Below are 18996 nucleotides of genomic sequence, written 5' to 3' on the forward strand. Positions count from 1 at the left end.
TCTAACATATGGGTTACTTAAAATAAAGTGCAATTATTCATTTTTTAATTTCTTGTAACGGTGGCTTTTAGACAATCTTCATTTTTAGGTCTATTGAAAGTAAAAGGAAGTGAAAATATGTTCAGAATCATGCAGAGAAATAAGAATTTAAACGCATAGCATACCTCAGATAAGCTAGGAAGAGGCAATAGAAGACTTAAAGTAGTGGAAGCAGGGAAAAACTGTGAGAATTAATCTTTCAACCCAATGTGCAAACATCACAGCTGGGATGATTTAATGATCCAGAGAATCTACACAGGTGATTCAGTGTTTGGATCATGAGTCGTCATTTACTGGGGTGTCCATTTCAGCCTGTAAGCATGGGGAAGATGCATGTGAGAAAATGATAGGGGAAAAAAATGTAGTAAATCGAGTATGGAGAAGCAAGAAAGTCCTAAAATGCTCTTAACCAGCTTCTTGGGTTCTTAGAGTTCAGAAATAGTGTATGTTTGTATGTTTTGGTTTGTGGAGTGCTGAACTGCTGATGTTAATGTATTTTTTTTTTCTTAGTAGATAATTAAACTGCCACCAGATTCAGATAAGCAAAATGAGTGTGACATGCATCTTCATCTCCCACCAGAATTCCTCATGTATTCATGCACTGCTGAAAAGAATGGTGCTTCGGAGAAGGTTAAACATCCTGGACCACGAGGTGACGATTTCAAACTTTCATGTCTATATTCAGGCTTTTATTGGAGCAACACATAGCTTCATTTCAGTGCTAGCTAGTCATTACTGTTCTTGTCAAGCCAGATTTTCCTCATTCACATATTGGTCCAGCATGCATTATAGCAGGAATACAGTGATTCTTTTTTATTAAGATTGCTTAACTTTATTTTCTGTTGTGAGCAATTTAAACCAACCTCATTGCTGAAGATGAAACTTTCCATGCTGGCGTCTGCTTGAGGCTGAATAATGCTTGGAATGTCACAGTAGTAACAGTTGATATTTTTTGTCTAATTAATTTTGGAAGAACTCTAGCACCTCCCTAGGCTAGAACAGGGACTTCAAATTTGGCAAGGAGATAGTTCTGGCATCAGAGTCATGCCTTATGCTACTCCTATGAAATTCCATTAAGATTCAATCAAGTGGTAACCCATAGGAAAGACAAATTATCATTTGCTTATGTGCAGCAGACCTCCCTGGAAGCTTTCTTACAAAATTGCTGAATGTTCCGTTTAGACTGAGCATCCTCTCTGGCCTCTATGAGTCTTCTGAGGTAGCTAAATAGAAGAAATAATTGATCATATTGTGACGGTCCCTCCCAAATTAGTTATCCTCTTCCCTTAGAAATACAGAACTGGGAAGAATGACAGGCAGGACATTATTATTGGATTTTCACTTTCAGTATGTGGACTCTGACTGCAAGGGACAATAATCATGTTTTCTGGCTTGTAGGCATGCCTGTATTCTCACTTGCTTAATGAACTGAAGGTTGCAGTCAGCCCACAGGTTGTAGTGACTCTGAATATTATGTGCAGATCTGAAAGAGAGATTTAGTTCTTAAGAGTAGAGAGGTTCCTCAGACGTCTGAGATCAGCAGCAGTAATGCATGATAGAAGACATGGGAGGAGAAAGTGGAGGATGTTGGAAGGAAAGGAGGAGAGCAGATAAGCAATAATCATTCAGTTCAGTAAATGAGCAACTTAGGTTGGAGGTATGACATGAAAAAGGCCAGCAGGTGTATTTTCAGAGTGAGTGATGATTTTAGTAGAGAAAGATAATGAGGTTTTTCTTGAAACACTTCTAAGCTAAGCAGCAACTACACTGTAATCAAAACGTTTTGTGTACGCTGGTAGGAGAACAACAGAGATGTAAATACTCATTGTCCTGAGGACTGGGGACCTTTCTGTCACCATGTATCTTCTACATGTTTGTTAAGGAGCTTCTTTCTCTAGATTCATGACTAACTTGTGAACATCAGATCCAAAAGATAGAATTGCAGCCAATTTTCTCAACAGTGAAAAGAGTTATGGACAAGCTTTTAATGTATCAAACACATCCTTATAATTTTATCCTACCGTCAGTCTTTATATGCAAATAGGCATGCACAGGGAAGCTGCAACAAAATAGATCACAATTTTGGAAATAAATGAAAATGTGAGATACTCAGGTTGAGAAGTCCAAGAAGATGCATTTCTAGGAACTGAGGAAAGCGTTAGTATGTGTTCTATTTGACATTCAGACCTCTGAAGTGCGCTGATAAGCTGATCATGGAAGATCTGCAATTTCCATGCCACACAGATTTACAATAACGAAGTTTCTCGGCGTAATTTCTGGTATTGTTTGTATTTATTTATTTTTCTTGGAGCCTTCTTTAAAGATATTATTAGCTGCTAATATCCCCCATGGGTTTGTTTTTTAATGTATCTATGCGGTGCTACAGTATGCTGTTTCTGCTGGTGATATGTTGCTAAGAGATTTAATAATGGGTAAACAAACACAACATGTGGTAATCCATTTCAAATTAAAAGTTTATTAAACGCTAGCTTGATGACTTTCTGGCTATTTACAATTAAAGGAACGAACCTTAGGGAACTGGGGATCACGTGGTGAAAAATCACGACTTCAACATTTCCAACAGAAAAATGTGTTTATGATCTGTGGCAAGCTGTCGCACATTGATATGCTCTATAAATACTGTATTATATCTGTTAAGCCACCAAAAGCAGGGAAAAAAAAGAGCTCTGTTAAAGTGACATTAAGATTGAGACAAAAACCAGAAGAAGTAAGAACAGTCTAAATGAAGACTGGTGCTCTGTAACTCACCCTACTGCAGTAGTCTAAATAGTGAGTAATCTTACATATCAATACCATATGTGGTGTTGCAACATATAAGCAAAATAAAGCAGGTTAGGAGATGGTTTTAACCTTTACTTAAAATTTTTCTTGGTTTTGAAGTTTAAGACAGGACCTTCATATTATTTCCATTAACTCCAGGCTACATTATTCTTTTCAACTGTAGACCCGTGTTGAGTGAGGTATGGCTCTTCCCTGATGATTAGGATCTCTTTTCCAATGTACTCTGCAGGGGAAGGCCACCTAATGCTTTCTACATCTCCCACTGTACCTTCTTTGTAGGTTAGAAATGCACATTATGAGACCTAGTGTATCTATTAGTCCAAACCATACCTATTCTCCATACTTACGAAATATTATTCCATGTGAGATTCATGGATGAGGTTGCCTTCTGTTGCCATGACCAGCCTCCTCTTTGTTTTTTTAAGAAAAGCTTGTGTTGTTGTTGGACGGTTGCCTCATTGCAGGATCAACAGGCTCTGTCAATAAACATATGACTGGCCGTCACTGTGTGTTTGGAAGGTAGTAACAACTCTAGTAGGCAGAAACATTTGATGCAGATACCAGAAACGTTGCCTTCATACTTCATTGATTTAAGTAACCCAGTCTTCTAAATTCACAAAATCTTATTTAGAATTTATAGTCAATTTCCATACGAAACACTAAACATGCAAATACTTCAAGAAACTGCTCTTTATCAATGTGAAATCAACGGCAAGATCCCTGTGGACTTTAGCACCCATAGAAGAAGGGATTCACATGTGCAAAGGGACAGTGTAACTCAACACTGTAAGTCACATTGGGAAGAGTGCTAGTTCTTTCAACCTCAGCAGAACAGTTGGATGGAACTCTCATATTTGTTCTCTAGTTCAAATCAATTTAGAAACTTTTACTCTACACCTGTTGAGAAAATGCTTCCAAATGCTTGCTTTTCATTTGTGCTCTTCCTCTGGCTTGGGATAAAAGCACCCATTTGTGACCGTCAGAACTGGTAATAATGACAACTGTTGCAGTTTCTTTACAAGCAGTCTGCACATCTCTCATTCCTGCCTGCTCTACTACACTATGGGAGACTAAAGAAAAAAGGAACTCAAGTCTTCAAGAATGGTTATAAGAACACATATTTTCTGTAGTTTCTAATGAACAAGCAGCTCATTTTTTTCATTAAGTTTATTTTTTCCTCCCCTTACAAAGATTGCTGTCTTGCTGCTGGCTCATGTGCCACATGGATCAAGCAGAAGAAAAATAAAAGCAGCTGATTTTATATGTTTTTCTCCAATTCCCAAACAATGACTTTATAATGGAAATAAATGTTATATGGAAGAATCATTTTCATGTATACAATTTATCCATTTAAAATAGAAGTTAGAGCATTTTTTTCTCTCTTCCTTCTGTCTGCCTTCCTGGCTGTTAAAATAGCGTTGCTTTGTACCACTTGGCTTCACCAGTCCCTGAAACTCCATGGAGTTGCAAAGCTTTAAACAGTTGCACAGGTCTTTAATTGTAAATTAGTCTTGACAGAGCTGCTAGGCAGAGGCCTGGCCCATCCCGTCATGATGCTAGCCGACAACCCCTTACTGCTCCTGGAGCAAGAAAACATGTGGAAGGAATTGTTCTTTTACATTTCGCAGCTTGTCATTTCCTCTGCAGGGCAACCTCTGACCTCCACGAAAGATCCTGACACCCATAAGGGAAGTATTCCCACTGTTGTAAAGGAAGTGGAAAAGCAGTTTAATACTGCAAAAGGAGGAGCTGCGTGTGTGCCAGAAGAAGCTGGGAGGAAAAGAGAAGAGCTTAAAATGCTTCCAGCAGGTTAGGACTTTTATTGCATCGTTTAATTTACTCAAAGTTTGCAAATAGATCTGCTTGGCATGTGTGTAAATACCCTCGTTTCCCTTCCCCCTTGGCCTGCGATATCATCTCGTAATTATTTCACTAGGCAAAGGAAGCAATGGAAGAGTTTAAATCAATTGTGAGGGATCAAAAGCAGCTTAGGTGAGAAGGTACAGAAGTGGTGGGCTCCTCTGTCTAAAATGTATTAGTAGGCCAAATGTGTTAGCAATTACAAGGTGTGTGTGGAGTGCACTGACAACATTAGATTAGGGCTGGTGTTTCTGTGACGTTTTTACATCCTTTCATTTTATTTGGTCATTTATATCCACAGATCACAACATGTTGTTAGACACTTGGGAAGTATTTTTTTCTTCCTGCACCATATTAATAGCACTATCCTTTATTAATTGTGCGGAAGTGAATTAAGTAAGAGTGCCTGTCTGTAATAAAATCAGATAACATTTGTTTCTGTGATTACTTTTAAAAAGAAAAGACCTTCCAAGTCATACTGTTATCTTTTTTTATCCCACGTAAAACGTGTATTTTAGAATAGGGTGGCACAACCCCTACACCCAATGCTGAACTCAGATGCTAGCATGATGGCCAGAGGCAGATTCATTAGGTTGGCCCCCACAGCTAAGTCCTGCAGTTGTACTCACCTCTCATGGCTCTGCCACCCACTACAGACAAGGTAAGGGGCACTTTTCATTTTAGGGAAAGGATGATCCTCACAATCTTGGAATGCAAAGAGCTGAAATTGCAGTAATTTTTAGTCTTTTTCAAATCTTTAGTCTCCCTGCAATCATGTAGCAGAATTTTGGATGCTGATGTTGAGGCAGCTGACATGGCAGCTTTCTTGTTAGAGTAACCCATGAAACATAGTTCAAAAATAATTTCTTTGGAGGTATTTGTTGACTCCCCAACAATTTTAGGACTACGTGTTTGCTATTGTAGGTACATGCATTGCATAGTTCATGTTAAGTGAGTACGAGCAGAGATAGGAACTAGTATGGTATTATTTAGTAGGGATTTATAAACATTGAATATTGATATAGACTATCATAGATGCATAAGAAAGAGAATACAGAGCTGGTGACAATTTATATTAAATGGTGACAACAGGTTAACCAAGTTACAGAAAAACATGGCAAACATTTCAATACACCTTCTAATAAGAGCAACAGTTTGATAGCATGTCTTTAACTAGCATGCCTTTTCTAGATGTTGATTCTTCCAAGAATGTGGATAGCTTACATATTTTGTAGCTTATGTAGCTTACATATATTTTTCCATTTTTTACTATAGGGGAATTGACTTTTAGTTCATTTTGTTCATTTGCACATTAGTTGTACAAAGCTGCTTAGAATACTCATTTTTTAAATGAGAGTAACCTGCATGTACAGAATTGTTTTAAATAATATCTAATTGTATTTTGACATTTGTTTTCTAGTTCCGTTAAGTTGGTTTTTTTTTGTTTGTCTTTGCCAACATTTTGATGATTCCACATTTAGAGGGTATGTGTCAAAAAGCAATTATTAGCTGTGCAAATAGACAGCTATTCTTTCTGCCCTCTTCCTCCTGTCCCCATGGCCAATGTTTATCTAGGTCAAAAATCACCGTGTTGAAATTTTATTTAAATTAGTTATATGGAATTTAGCTAAATAAAGCATTTTTGGAACCACATTTTCAGTTCAAGAGGGTCTCTCACAAATACCCTGAAGCAATGTAGTTAAAGAACTGGTCTGATTATGAAAGGTAATAAATTACTACAACTATGATTGAAGTAAGGTTAGATACAAAGGAAATTATTTTGCATAATCAAAGGATCTGGTCCAGTACTCTATGAGAAGAAATAGTACTGTCACTTACTGAGAATTTTAAGAGCTGATCTGGTATAATTGGAAGTCTACCTGAACTACTAGTAGTCCTCCAAAAGCATCCCTGAATTTGAATTAGGCAAAAAATTTTTTTGCTTATTTTTATTCACAAGTCAACACTTGACGAGTTCAATTTCTGATATTTGCTGTATCTATTACATCTTAATTTAATGCAAAACTTTGGTTTCAAAAGGTACCTTTTTATGGTGGAGGATTGTCAGTAATATAACTACTAGACTCTGCATCTATACTCAGAACTAGAGTGGAGGAAATACTTCATTTTGAAATCCCCAGATAATTTCTGTGGAAGCACGTATAAACTAGAATTTATGCTCTAACTTACGTTTAATTTGAAGCATCAACAGTGCCTGCATTTTCCTTCCCACCAACACTCATTCTGGCATTCAGTAACTCCCCTGCCTTCCTCTCATATGAAGCCTGATCTCTTTTTTCAAAGCCATCAGTTATACATGTACCACAGTAAAAACCCTGGAAATGTAAAATATTTTTCATGTATACTGTTAGTCAACTTGTTACGAAAAGGTTGCATTCTGTAAATTACTGGACATCGACTTCAAATCTGTTGTTCCTTCACAGAATCACAGCATGGCTTGGGCTGGAAGGAACCTCAAAGCCCACACAGTTCCAACCCCCTGCCCAGGGCTTCAGCCAACTTGGCCTTGAATGCCTTCAGAGATGGGGCATCCACAGCTTCTCTGGGTGGTCTTTGCCGGGGTCTGTTCACTCACTGGGTTAAGAATTTCTTCCCACATCCCACATAAATCTTTGCTGCTTTAGTTTAAAATTGTTTCCCCTTTTCCTATCACTACTGGTCTATTTAAAAACAATCTCATTCAACCCCATACCCTACCACCTTTCTATAGTATATCCAGGACAAGTTTTAGCCTCTGATTTCCAAACCTTCCAGTTCAGAAGAATTATTCTAGTTAATGTGCAAATTAACCAAATATTAATTTGAAACTATCTCCACATCTGTGGAAAAACACTGCAAGTGAACTGTGTCATTTCATGACATCAAAAAAGTTTGTCTGAACAAAGCTTTAGAATAACACCTAATGAAGAGTGCATTCAAAGTAACCTAGGAGTAAGTACACTTTCAGGTAAAGTTCAGGGTATTCAGAATATATTACAATGTCCCCTCCATAGAAAAATAGACAAACAACAACATCAGCAAAACAAACAACCAGGCAGAGACAGCTTCATTCTACTTATATTGCGTTGTTTGGGAAGAGTTTATTTGTTAAAACATACTTGTGTAGTTGAGAAATGATTCTGTTGAGAGGATTGTATTTATGCTTACAGCCACTTCTGAGACAGTTTTGTGAAATCCAGTGAGTCTTCCTTGTAATATTTCTCATTATACTGCAGTGTGTTTCTTCTCCTTTTAACATGCTGTTTGCTTATACATAAGCATTGTATGCAGATGCAAAATAATTGCTTAAAACAAAAACCCCAAAACTTATTTTCATTGGTAGTTCCTCATGGGTGACACTTTAAAGGGAAAAAAAATATGTTTTGAAATTAGAGTTACTTGTGTTTCATTTTTTGTGTGCAAGAAGAATCTCAGACGCCTGAACCTTCTCTTTCTCTACTGGGCTTATTCTCCTCTAAGCAGGACTGTGTAAAGGATTGGGGTGATTCTTGCAGATAGGATCAAATTCAGCTCCCTCTTATGGTTGTGCAATCCATGTAATTCACATTCTTCCCTTTTTCCAATGCTAACCACATCGTTTGATTTCCCACAGGACAGGGTGTAACTGGGGAGAGAGTCCAGATTGGATTTTCATGTTATTTTCTATTTCCCTGCTGTAATTTAACCAAGCTGGAGTTTTCTGTGTCTACTATCCCACTTCTGGATGGTACCATTGTAAATTTTGAAACGGTTGTAGCTCTCAGACAGAAGTGTCCTTCATCCTTCTCTATGCTGCCTCAGAATAAGTAAAAACTATTTTGAATCAAAAAAATATAACTTGCTAGGTTGTGATTGTCTTGTTTCTTTTCATTTGCTTTTTTCCCCCAAAAAACTGAGGTGCTCCATTTCATGGTGATAATAATTTCAGAAAAAAAAAGAACTGAATATCTAACCTTTCTGTTCCAATGTTCAAACAGGACAGGGAGACTAAAATACAAATTTCTGACTTGGTTACTTCAGCTTTGACTACTGCAGGTCCCTTCCAACCCCCAGAATATGTCAGAGTTTCATAGTAAATCCTATGTATGCAGCCTCTACTTTCACAGCACAGAGGACCTGTTTCCCACTCTACTCAAATCCCTGTTTGCATTGACTATACCTACACTTGCACTTAAGTTTTTAGAGCATTTTTGAAGCAAATACCCTTCCACACTTGCTGCTCTTTGGTTTGCATCACAGAGTGATCTCAGGATCACAAGAACTGGACTCCATAGTGTGAAGCTAAACAACAAGGTACTCTTTGGGGCGTGCACATCAGGAAGTATTGCTTCATCATTTCCTAGGACCAGACTGGAGCAAGCCTGAGAGTAACTCTTCAACAGGCTGGGATCCCCAATACTTACCGGAATCCTCTAAATTTGGACTTTTACTCCACAGACTCCCTCTATTACACCACATAACTTTTTAGAGAAGACATAATAAAAAAAGATAGCTTACACCATAGGACTTAGTAGCAACTAAACTGTCTTGGAAATTTTGTACTACCAAGAAATGAGACTGCCTTTAGTACTGTCAAGGTCTGGAAACAAAATTCATCTCACCAGTCCTTATCAAATCCAGGTGTTACACTGTACCCATTCCACCATGATGGGTAAAAATGTCATCTAATGTTTCCTGTTTGTTTTATATAAATGTGTAGTATTAAGCATTATGGTTGTATTAAGGTTTCTGTTGTCTTTGCCAGGCTCTGGTATAATCACACTTTTTCATTCTTATGCATATGTTTATTGATTTCCAAATAAATCTATTATCCTGCTCTTGGACCTTCATCAAAGGTATGGTATCTATCCTTGATCATTCTTAGTTAGTGCTATTTTCTTTTCTTAAGATTGTTCATAGCATTATGTTCTCTTGTCAGGGAATAAAATGTGTTTTAAGTCAATTTACTAAAATGGTCACTGCTAAGTGCTATATCTGGACAAAGTTGACGCCTTTGACATTTTCTAAAATGGCAAAAAAAGTGTATTTAAGGTATGATTTATGGGTACTGCGTGTCAAAGGAATTCCTATGTTACTACAGTTCCTGATGCAGCCACTGTGACTGCTTCAATGAAGTAATTGCTGATAGCATAGCTAGTTAATGATTTATTAGTTTTCTGTGGTCAATTATAACAAGTTATTAAAAAAAAAAAGTAAAATGCAATTTAATAATGAAGAATTGTGTGAATCTTGTTTCTTTCTCAGGACTGCTTCATTTTGTGAATGTGAAATAAACAGTTTCTACATAGCTCAGTTTTATAAGGCACATTTCCTATGCACTAAGAGCAACTCCTATGATTAAAAAGTAGACTGGAGTCCTTAGATGTCTTTCTGATTGCTGGCTTCTATTAAAAACTTCTTAAAATAATAGATAGGTTTAATTCCTCAAGCCAAAGAAAAATTATATCATCTTAAGTATTATCCATATTTATTATATTGATGAGACTTGGCTGCAGAGAAAAAAAGGGAAGCAAAATCTCTTGTATTGCAAGTTTTAAATGTACCAGGCTAAGGTTTACTTAATTAGAACCTCCAGGCAATAAAGGAACCCTTTTTTAAATTCTGTGAATCTTAATATGCTAAATAATGCAAAGCTTCAACTCTTCAAGCATGAGACACACATCTGGCAGCTTAACATTTAAATTACAGAAAAAAAAAACCACTTCAGTAGTAATTTTCATGAAGAAAAGAATGGGAAATGTATTACAACTAAATTTAATTTCTTTTTAGATTTTTCATCCTGTCTAATTGCAAGCATTTGCCATCTTCTCCTTTATATATTTATTTTCATACAGATTTTTTTTTTTTCTGTACTTTTTATTGATCTTTAATTTGAACAGCTTCTTACTGTTACAGCCGTTGAAGAATTACATTGTGTTTTTACTTAGCAAAAATTGTTCAGAGAAATCTATGAGGAATTAAAGTAATGAGCTCACTGGTATAGCAAGAGAACAACATTCAGAGCCTTACAAATAAAATACAAAAAGAGCGTGTAATGATTAAGTAACAAACTGGAGTTTCTTCTTCCTCCCATTTCTTAAATTTGGGCTATTATTGTTTTCTTTTCAACCAAGCTCTTGTGCTATTCTTTTGACCAAGGTAATTATTTCTTTTTTTCATTTGTCTGCAAAAACATTGTCAAAGTCTTCATTATTTCAGCAAAGCTGTTTGGAAACGATTTCAGTGTGCCAAAAAAAAAAAAAGAAAAAACAAAAAACACAAAACCCAAAACAAACAAACAAAAAAAAAACCAATAAATACACAACAAAGAAAACCACAGTAGCCATCTTTTCAAAGGTATGCTTATATTTTAATATGTGTTTGTGGCTTCGTACACCCAGTACATTATGGAATACGTGGAAAAGAATCCAATTATTTACACCGCATCTGTGTACCAGTGTGACTTATCCAGTAGCTGTAATTTATTCAGTTTTGCTGATTTCTTTAGACTCAGATGATGTAAATACTTACGATTATCTCATCTACTATTGATGCATTTATATGCATCAGTATGTATCCATTAGTCTATACACAAACCGTAACATTGCATATGCTTATATTGTATGTCTACAGATATAATAATTAAGAGCAGTTTTTCTCTATTCCATTTTTAAGTACTCTTGACTGCATTTTATTTAGGGAGAAGTGGAATTAACTGGGAAAAAAAAAAAAAAAAAGGTGAAATAATCATTAAGTATTTTTTGGCTTATCTTCTATGTGCCATATATTAAGAAATTAGATGCAGAGCTTTATTTCCTTCTCACCACTTCTTGCTCTGATGCAGGAGCATATTTTTATTTGCACTGCAGGTCACTGCTTTTCTGAAGTCCAACGAACACACAGCCTTAGCAAATAATGCTTAAAAACATGAGTATTTCTGATTTTTCTGATCTCTGTGCCTTATTCATTGGCATTCTCGATCCACAATCATGGCCATGAGAAGGAACAAACTTTTTTCACTTTACAGATGAACACATTTGGGAGTGTTTAAAATATCCTTCACTATTGTTCTTTCTGTGTTTGCTATTTCTTTTTCTATTTATTTTTTCCCCCATAGTCTTCATACAATCAGTATTTCCTGCACCACTGTATTGGAAATCTTCTCCGCATCTATCTTCCTAACGCTTCTGGAAGGTAGGAGAGAACAAACAACCTATTTATAACTAGCACAGAGGGGAAAACATGACCTGCCTGGAGTCACTGACGGTTGCAATGGGAGAGGGAATAAAAACCAGTTCCTTTCTTTTCAGAACTTTGTCTTTGTCTTACATACCAATATGAAAAGACTTTTTTCTTTTCTTTTCTTTTTTTTTTTCTTTTTTCCCCAGAGAATGATTTTTACCAGGATTGCTGTGGTTATACAGGTGAGCAGTGTGGCTTGTTTCAGCTGAAGGATGACCAAGGAGCACACCACAAGGTATCAGGTTTGTTCTGAGCATCACCATCTCCCATTCACTGTACAGTGAAGTCATTGGAGCTTCCACTGGTGCCATTTAGGAATAATCTTTGTGCACTCTAGTTGCTGGGTTTCTTTACCACTGTGGATTTAATTATGGCTACTATAGGTTTTTATATGGTCGGCAGTATTTCAGGCTTCTGTGCTGATCAAAAGAGAGAGCTAGTCTCTCTCAGCAAAACCAAACCAAAACCAACTAACCATTGAAACAAATAAACAAAAAAGAAGAAATAATCTTCAAAAGTGGATGAGAAAAGATTATTCAATTATCAGACAACAGCAGGTTGATCAAGGCTGCGCTGCAGGTTGATATTATTTCAGCAATGATAGAATCATAGAACGGCCTGGGTTGAAAAGGATCTCAAAGACCATCTAGTTCCAACCCCCTGCTATGTGCAGGGTCGCCAGCCACCAGACCAGGCTGCCCAGAGCCACATCCAGCCTGGCCTTGAATGCCTCCAGGGATGGGGCATCCACAGCCTCCTTGGGCAACCTGTTCCAGTGCCTCACCACCCTTTGTGTGAAAAACTTCCTCCTAATATCTAACCTAAACCTCCCTGGTCTTAGTTTAAAACCATTCCCTCCTATGTATCTATAACCTTCCAGCCCACATTTCCTTGTGCAGAAGATCCTTACCACTAGATCCTTTTTCGTATTCTTATTCCTAGTAACTTGGTCAAGTACATAATTAATGCATTATGGATCTAAGATATTTTCTAAGGGAGGATGCCAATTTTCTCTGTAACTGTTGCTCCACAGTAGCTTGTATGAATTATGGCTTCAAATATGAATATTCAAAATAACTGTTCTGGCAATTCATCTCCCCCTCATTCTAGGTCTACTCTGAAACATTTTAAACAGTGTTAGTTGTCCTTGGAATAAAGTCATCATGGTTAAACACTACTCAGAGTACTCACAATCTTGCTTAATATGTGCATATATCTATACATGTATGGTGGCACAAATACCCAACAGCTGGAAATTACTGTTGCAGCTTTGATTTTACTAGTGTCTTTTCATAACTGATGATGATGTGCATATACATATTCATGGGCTAAACCTGATTGGTTAACAGGAAATTCCCTGCATTTGAAATGACTAAGATTTCATGTTGTTTCTTTGGTGAGATAAGGAAAATTTGGAGAAATCAGAGTTGTATATAAACAGCTGCAGACTGATGTGTGCATGTGTGTGTAGTCTTATATCTATAGGAAGACCAATTTAAGTACTGATGGAGTGGGTGTAATAGGCAACGCAACCCAACCCATGGGAGTGGTAGAGTGAAATTCATTTCCTACAATCCCATAATAGCACATTGCCTTTGAACAAAATGCCGTGCTCCTATAGGAACCTCAGCCATGGCTAACTCTGAAAGCCACATTAAAGTGACCTGGTTTCAGCAAGGTGTGTTAGCTCAAGGGTGACTCAGTACTGTCTAACCCCTTTGGACTCCGTGAAATGACTCACAAGCTTTCAGTTATTGACATGTTTAAATAGATTTCTGAACTGCGTGTCCTGTGAGAATTGTTCTGCACAAAAGAAACGTGAGCATGTGAAATCTAATTTAAAAGGTTTTAAGAGCCCCTCTCTTTTAATGGGATGACTGAATCCTAATGTTGAAAGAGAGCCGTGTATTATCATGTTCAGGATTTAAACACTTGATCTGATTTATGTCATTTGGGTCTATTTGTAATTCCGAAACTGAAACTGTCTTCTAAAATAATTTTACTCAACAATCATAAATTGGATGCAATTGCAAATTAAAGTAATAAAGGGCAGATGTAAGGCAAAAGACAGCAGTTTATGTAGGGGATTATTCCCCTCAGCTTTCCCTTTTCTTTCTGTAAGTAGACTTTTATTAAAAAAACCAACCACAACATACCAACCACAAACACTGGACCTTGGGGGTCTCACTTTTTTGGGAAAGGGAGAATATATCCGCAAAAACAGAGGTGTTTCTCCTGCTTCCCCAAATCTTCTCTGTTACAGAGGTGCGTAGTCTCCCACTGAGTGTCTTCCAAGTGGTGGGCATTAGTGACAACTTAGTTTCATGTGAAATAAGCATACACACATATGCATGCATTCAAGATATTAAATGATGGCTGGGAAGGACACAGTGCTGCTGGTCAGTGAAATCCATGAGAAGTAAAATACATTTCTGAGGCTTTAGACTCATTCTCATGGATGTAAGTGAGCTCCTGCTGTTGTTCTTCAAACAACATCAAACAGTCTCATAGAATTGCAGTCATAATACTTTCCAACACCTTTGACATTTATGTCTTAAATCATGTTTTCCTATGTATTTTGCACAAGGGCCAGTTGCATGGAGGCCATGTCAGTGCAAGCAAGGTACTTTGCACGCACTATCGAGAATGAATCCTTGACTTTCTCCTGGGGTATTAGTTCAGTCGTGTGGCTAGGTGAAAGTGCAATGCTATCTATAGCTGCCTGGTGTTAGTATTTAAAAACAGCTTTGAGCATGCTACTCACTTCTACTCTGCCTTAAGTATTCGTATTTACACAGAATAACTTTTTGGCTATATATTCCATTCCTTGTGGCAGCTTTTCCAGTGACTGCTGAAAATATGATTGTATCGTATTTACTGATAACCATGATTAGCATTATGTAGGTATGGATATGAACCTCTCTCTGTTATATCTATAAGCCTGAAATTAAAATTCAAAATAGCTGTAGTCTATGTAATCCAAGTTTCAGAATACAAATATGCCTTTTAGAGCAAAATGTTTAACTCTGTAAAAAAATAATTTTTTTCAAGTAGTTCTCATAATCAACAAAGTATGTAGTGAAATGACTACCTCTAATGCTAAAGCTGTGTTCCCTGGAAACTTAGATTTTTGAGATCTACAGAATAAACTTGGATATTTTGTTCATTGCGGGGTCATAAATGCTCAGATTTGGAGGGACCTTAAGTCATTTAGCTCGTCTTCTAGGATGCATAGTTTACACAGATTTATCTAGTTTGGATCATGAAGACATCAAACACCTAGCAGACCCTTCACAGACTTTTGTTCCTAGGAGGATATTAATATATAGCTTTGTTGTCTCCTGCTGATGTCCATTTGGTAAACTATGACCTGATAGTATAGTGGAAGAAACGTTGAGACATCTAGCAGGGTCGGTTAATACTAAGCACTTCAGCGAAAGGTGATACCACTGTTAAACTATTGGGCCTGAATAAAAGCCAAATCATTCCAGAGATAAGCATGGATTAAGACTCTGTACTTTGTATTAAACTGAAAGATGCAGTACTGTCCCATCTTTCTCCTCTCTCATGCTGGCACCAGCGCAGGTGGCCTGGATCACAATGGGTCCAGCTGAGAGCTAACCCATTTTAAAAAATGAAAAGGAAAGAGGCCAAATAGTGATCATTTCCTTCTCTGATCAGTTCCCTCCATATGCTTTACTGTGTGGATGTCCAAATTTTTATGCTGAAAATGCATGGTGTTCAACACAGGAAAAATGAGCAGCTAGAATAGGCTTGTCCATCTCACAACCCATGTGGCCTGGCACAGCTCTCACTGTGGCTGCCTCCTGCCCCACGCCATCACGGCAGCAGTTCTGCCTCACAGAGCAGCCCAACCTGACCCTGGTTGCACACGCATCATTACAACAACCTGCACTGTGTGCAGGCACTGTCTGGGCTGAAAACAGGGCACATGGAAGGTGCAGTGTAGTGCTGATACAGGAAATTGAGGATAGGCTTCAACATTGCAAAAGAAAAAAGAAACAAAACAGAAAACAACCCAAAAAACATCAGTTCATGTTTGTTACTCCATCTTCAGATGATATAAATACATTATTTGCAAATGTTCAAAAGGAATGTATAGAATTGTAATCAGATATTCAGTTCAGAAGTTTGCAGCAGGGCGAAATTGGCATAGTTTGCTACTGCACCCAACTTATTGGCCTTACTATTCCAATTTGTTTTTCTTTTCATTTAAAGTTCAACTGGAATAACCCACCTGAAGAACACTATCATGCAAAATCAAGTGCTGTGAGCAACACAAACCTAGAAGAAGGTAAAGCATCTTCCGAGAGCAATTTTTACTTGGAGGAGTTAGAGAAATATACTTTTTCTGTGTGGTAAGTAATCTCAGCACCAAATAGGTTCACAACCCAAAGTATGCTTTGTTGTTATTGTTACATAGAGGTATCTAAATTCAGGTGAATATTATAAAGCTGCAAGTCCAACCTGGAAAGTTTGCCTTTGTGCATGCAAGTTATGACTTTGACATCATATGCTATTTCCACGGAACTTGTTTTTCTATATGTATGCTATTTTTTTTTCAAGTAAATAGTATTTCATTTTCTTCTCTTTGTTCACTATTGCCTATGGCATTATTTACAACATGCACGCCCTGTCTGGATTATAGAAATACTGTTTTTCTTGTACATTCTGTCTCAATGGAACTTTATAAAGAAGAATTAATTTTTATTTCCCAAATCATTTTAAAGTAAGGAAGATGTGTTATTTCTCATTCCCAGGTAAGGGCAAGAGGCAAGATATTTCTAGCATTTATAAGCAACAAATGATTTGGTTTTTCTTCTATTCTTTCCTATTGTGTATTGTTCATCTCTGGCACCTATTATTTTCTGCAAATCATCCCATAATCTCAAGCAGAGAATCCAGAAAATGAACATCAGAGTAGGATGGACATCTTGAAAATTTGGTTTCAAATGATTTCTGTATCAAAACAATATAGGATTATTTAATTAGGCAAGTCAAAAATCCTCCAGCATTGCTAATCTCGGGAACAGCCCGTTGTTCTCTACTTTGCCACTTTTTGCCTTGGAAGTTTGGCAGGAAGTAAGGTAAAGACCCTGCAGAAACCAAGTGCATTTTCACTATAGAAACCTGAACCAATCCATAGAGGTGGTCAGCTCTGAGTATTCTTGAGGCAACAAGAAAGTTGAAAAATAGCACACAAACATAAAATTAGACTGCCATGGTTATTTTGGACTCTTAAGGTTCCCACCATCCTGACCATTATTTAAGAACAGATTTCAGAATACTGGTGTTCATCCAAATATCCTTTCCAATTCTCAGTATTATATTCTACTTGTCTCAATGTTCAAATTAGATTAACCATATTATCATCAGTGCTTTCCATGTCAAGATGCTTGATTTCTGTGTTAGTGAACTTCAGTGTCTCTTCTGTTTCTTGCAGAAGTGATGGTGATCCAATTAATATTTTAAGTCAGCAGCTGGGCAGCACTGATCTTTCTTTCCAAAGCCATTCAGCTTGAAAGTGTTGGTAAAGGCATCCAAATCCACTCTTCCTGAAACAGGAAGAATTCCTGAAACACACATTGGTTTCTGGTCACTACTTAGGGCACTGAACTGGTGGCCTCTGCAATGGCACATGGTGCCCCAGAGGGAGCAGCTGTTTGCCTCAGTTGGCACGCACCTTGCAGTCTGATGTGGGAATCAAGAGAGAAACATGGTTCTTCCCCTTTTCTGTTGTACCTTTTCCTCTCTTTGACCCTTTTGAGGAGGATGTAGACACGGAGCTTGATGCTGATACAGGCAGTGGCTTTTTGATAGATATAGTGGAAATGCTACATCATGGCTTGAACCAGTGATTGAGCACCTGGTGGGAAGCCAGGGCCAGCCCAGGTGCAAGCAATGCACCTGAGTGACCTGAAGGGGTGGAGCCAGGATTCACCCCTTCCCAGACCTCATTTAAGGGTTGGCAGTGGAGATAAGAGCATTTTGCTGGACATCCCTGCGTACCTGCGGCTTTCTTAAAGTAAGTAGTTTCTTTGCTTTATTTGTGTGCCCATGGTTGCATTTGAGCATGACCTTACTTGCTGCAGCCTAGGACCTTGCTACTCTGCTGTTGTTGTTGTGCTTTCCATTGAGTTTCAATAGGGCAAGAGGTAACGGCCTCAAGTTGTGCCAGGGAAGGTTCAGGTTGGATATTAAGAAAATCTTATTGTCTGAGAGAGTGTTGAGTCATTGGAATGGGCTGCCCAAGGAGGTGGTGGGGATGCAGTCTCTGGAGGTGTTCATGAAGTGTGTAGAAGTGGTACTTAGGGATATAGATTAGTGGATTAGTGGGCAATGTTGGTGGTAGTTGGAGGGTTGGACTAGATGATCTTAGATATCTTTACCTACTATAATCATTCTGTAATTCTATGGTTTGCTGAGGTTTCTGGAGGGGTCAGAGTTACAGAGTGCAGGCTGTATGTTCCTGGTAGAAAACGAAGGCTGCTAGGTACTCTTTGCATGGTCTGTGCTGTCTGGTCCTCAAGTGGAGACAACTGAGGCTAGTATTTTATTATTTCAATATGCTATTCTGTTTACTGCCTCTGCCATCCTCTTTGAAATAAACACCAGTGCTTGCTTTATTTACTTATTATGTGAAGGTCCCATGAGGTTAGAACAAAACAGAATTTAGAGAGCATGTCTTTGCTTTCTGCTTCGCTAGTGGTAAAATACCATCTTTATCAGAAAGGAAAAGAATGGGAAAACAAATCACTCAATTTTTGATAAAGTAATGTAGATACTATAATTAGCACACTATGTAGCAGACGTGCTTTTAATCATGACTTTTTAAACTGAGAGCTAACTCAATTTAAATGTATTTTTGTAATTGAAGGAGTATCAAATACCATATGAGTTGTTAGCTGCTTTTGCTAACACGTGAGTATGAGGTTCCAGTTGTTGCTCGCTTTTGTCTTTATTTTCTCCTTTCTTCTCTCCCACTTTCTCCATCAAAGAACATCGACTCCTCTTTGTCTATTTCCAGACCTTCCTCTCCTCTAGGACTGCTAC

General features: G+C 37.7%; 1 protein-coding gene across 2 annotated transcripts in view; it reads left to right on the top strand.

Annotated features, from left to right (window-relative positions):
• Window positions 1–18996, top strand: part of LOC116226445 (uncharacterized) — a 175366-nt gene that overhangs the window by 75100 nt on the left and 81270 nt on the right. For both annotated transcript variants that reach the window (XM_090136955.1, XM_031589346.2), the window contains 4 exons: window positions 553–691; window positions 4489–4650; window positions 12069–12157; window positions 16162–16301. In XM_090136955.1, coding sequence (XP_089993081.1) covers window positions 553–691; window positions 4489–4650; window positions 12069–12157; window positions 16162–16301 — 530 coding nt within the window. The remainder of the gene's footprint in view (window positions 1–552; window positions 692–4488; window positions 4651–12068; window positions 12158–16161; window positions 16302–18996) is intronic.

Source organism: Phasianus colchicus, chromosome 3 (genome assembly GCF_987193195.1).
Source record: "Phasianus colchicus chromosome 3, bPhaCol1.hap1.1, whole genome shotgun sequence".
Classification (NCBI taxonomy): Eukaryota; Metazoa; Chordata; class Aves; order Galliformes; family Phasianidae; genus Phasianus; species Phasianus colchicus.